Source organism: Volvox carteri (assembly GCF_000143455.1).
Source record: "Volvox carteri f. nagariensis unplaced genomic scaffold VOLCAscaffold_481, whole genome shotgun sequence".
NCBI classification, from domain to species: domain Eukaryota; kingdom Viridiplantae; phylum Chlorophyta; class Chlorophyceae; order Chlamydomonadales; family Volvocaceae; genus Volvox; species Volvox carteri.
In genome coordinates, this window is record NW_003308004.1 from 1 (window position 1) to 1,652 (window position 1,652).

Here is a 1,652-nt window from a genome sequence, read left to right on the forward strand (position 1 = left end):
TTGTTGTTATGGTCATGGATGTCGTACGTTGATGATATGTACGATCGTCTGATATGTATGACCGTACCATGGCGCTGTCTAGACCATGCTGTCAACGTATTGATTACCCGCTGCTCTGTATGTCCGCTGCCTACCTGACCCTCTTTAGGCTTTCAGTGCGGCAGGTGCTATGCAGGGCGCCTGGTTCAAGGCAACCGGTGAGGCGAGCTGCTGCTGCTGCTTGCTCGCTTTTCTTTCGCTACTGCTGCTGCTGTGTGCGTGTTTGTCTGTGTGTTGTCCCTTTACCACTTCTCTTGTCTCCCGATTCACTTTTCCTCTCCCCTGCGCATTTCGATGTGTTTATAACACCCCATCACCCACCACCACCGCCACATGGCCATCGTCATATGGGCCCCTCGTCTGGCCGCTGGCACACCCGGCTTCTCGCCTGCTGGCTTCAGGTCAGGCTCTGTCCTTCAGCGAGCAGCAGCTGGTGGACTGCGCCTGGGACTACGGAAACGACGGATGCGCCGGTGGTGAGTGAGCGGCCCTGAGTGACTGGCAAGAGGCGCACCTCCTCACCACCGCCACCGACCGGCCTGGCTGCCTGTGCTAACCATGTGGCTAACCATGTCGCAAGATTCCCTCTCTCCCAGCATCCCAACATCACCCACCCCCTCTCTTCCTCTCCTACCTCTTTCTCTGCCACGAACCTGAGCGCTCCCTGGCTGTCCACGACCGAATCCCGTCAGTGGTTGGCCTCCTCACCTTTTCCTGGTCCTACCTTGCCTCCCTCCCGCTCTCCCTCCCGCTCTCCTCGCAGGTTTCGTGGAGCCCACCCTCCAGTATGTGGTGGATGCGGGGGGTATCGCTCAGGAGTCGGAGTACCCTTACTTAGCCCAGAACTCGTTCTGCAAGTAAGCGAGCAAGCACATGCAGTACACCGCACGCAGGGGCAACTGGCAGTTCGATCGTGCCTGTGTGCGTATGCTGGGGGTACGAAAGGGAAGAGCTGCGGGGTTTCGCCCTTGCCATCACACAAACCAGCCACATGCTTTTACCCAACACGCCCGCAGGGTTCCGATTGTGGATGGGCCATCACTGTCGCGACGTGAGAGCGGCACCGACGCGGCAAGCGACGTCACCCAGCGCGGGGGCCCCGCCACCGTGCCTGTGTCCGCCCGCTTCTCTGGTTACCTTAACATTCCCTCGCGCGATGAGGCGGCGCTGATGGAGGCGGTGGCGCTGCATGGTCCCGTGGCGGTGCTTATGAACGCGGCCTTGGCGCCGTTCAGGTTCTATTCGGAGGGGGTCTACTACAACGAGGAGTGCGGCCAGGTGCGGGGTGGGCGGGTATGGGGGGGGGGGCCAGGATGGCTGGCGTTATGAAGGACAGGACCTACCTCCCAGAGATGTTGGGAGCGAGGTTAATGCGCATATCGTGATTTAGCTGGCTTGCTCATCCGTCCTAGAGTTGGTCAGCCAGACGGACGACAGAGACCGGAGACTGCGCTGGTTTGTGCTGGTTTCGTGACAGGGCGGGAAACTCATTTTCCTTCCTCTCCCGCTCCATTTCCATCCCGGATAGCACGTTTCTTTACCCTTTCTTCCCCGACCCCCCTGCAATGACACGGATGCCAGGACCCTGACAGCATGGACCATGCCATCTTGCT

General features: G+C 59.7%; 1 protein-coding gene across 1 annotated transcript; it reads left to right on the top strand.

Annotated features, from left to right (window-relative positions):
* Positions 1-148: 148 nt before the first annotated feature.
* On the top strand, positions 149-1,368 carry VOLCADRAFT_71624 (uncharacterized protein; the record flags this gene model as incomplete). The annotated part of the gene is made up of 4 exons (XM_002959648.1): positions 149-197; positions 441-515; positions 803-887; positions 1,116-1,368. Coding segments are annotated over 4 exons (462 nt in total), but the record flags the coding sequence as incomplete, so codon positions are not given.
* Between the last annotated feature and the right edge of the window lie 284 nt (positions 1,369-1,652).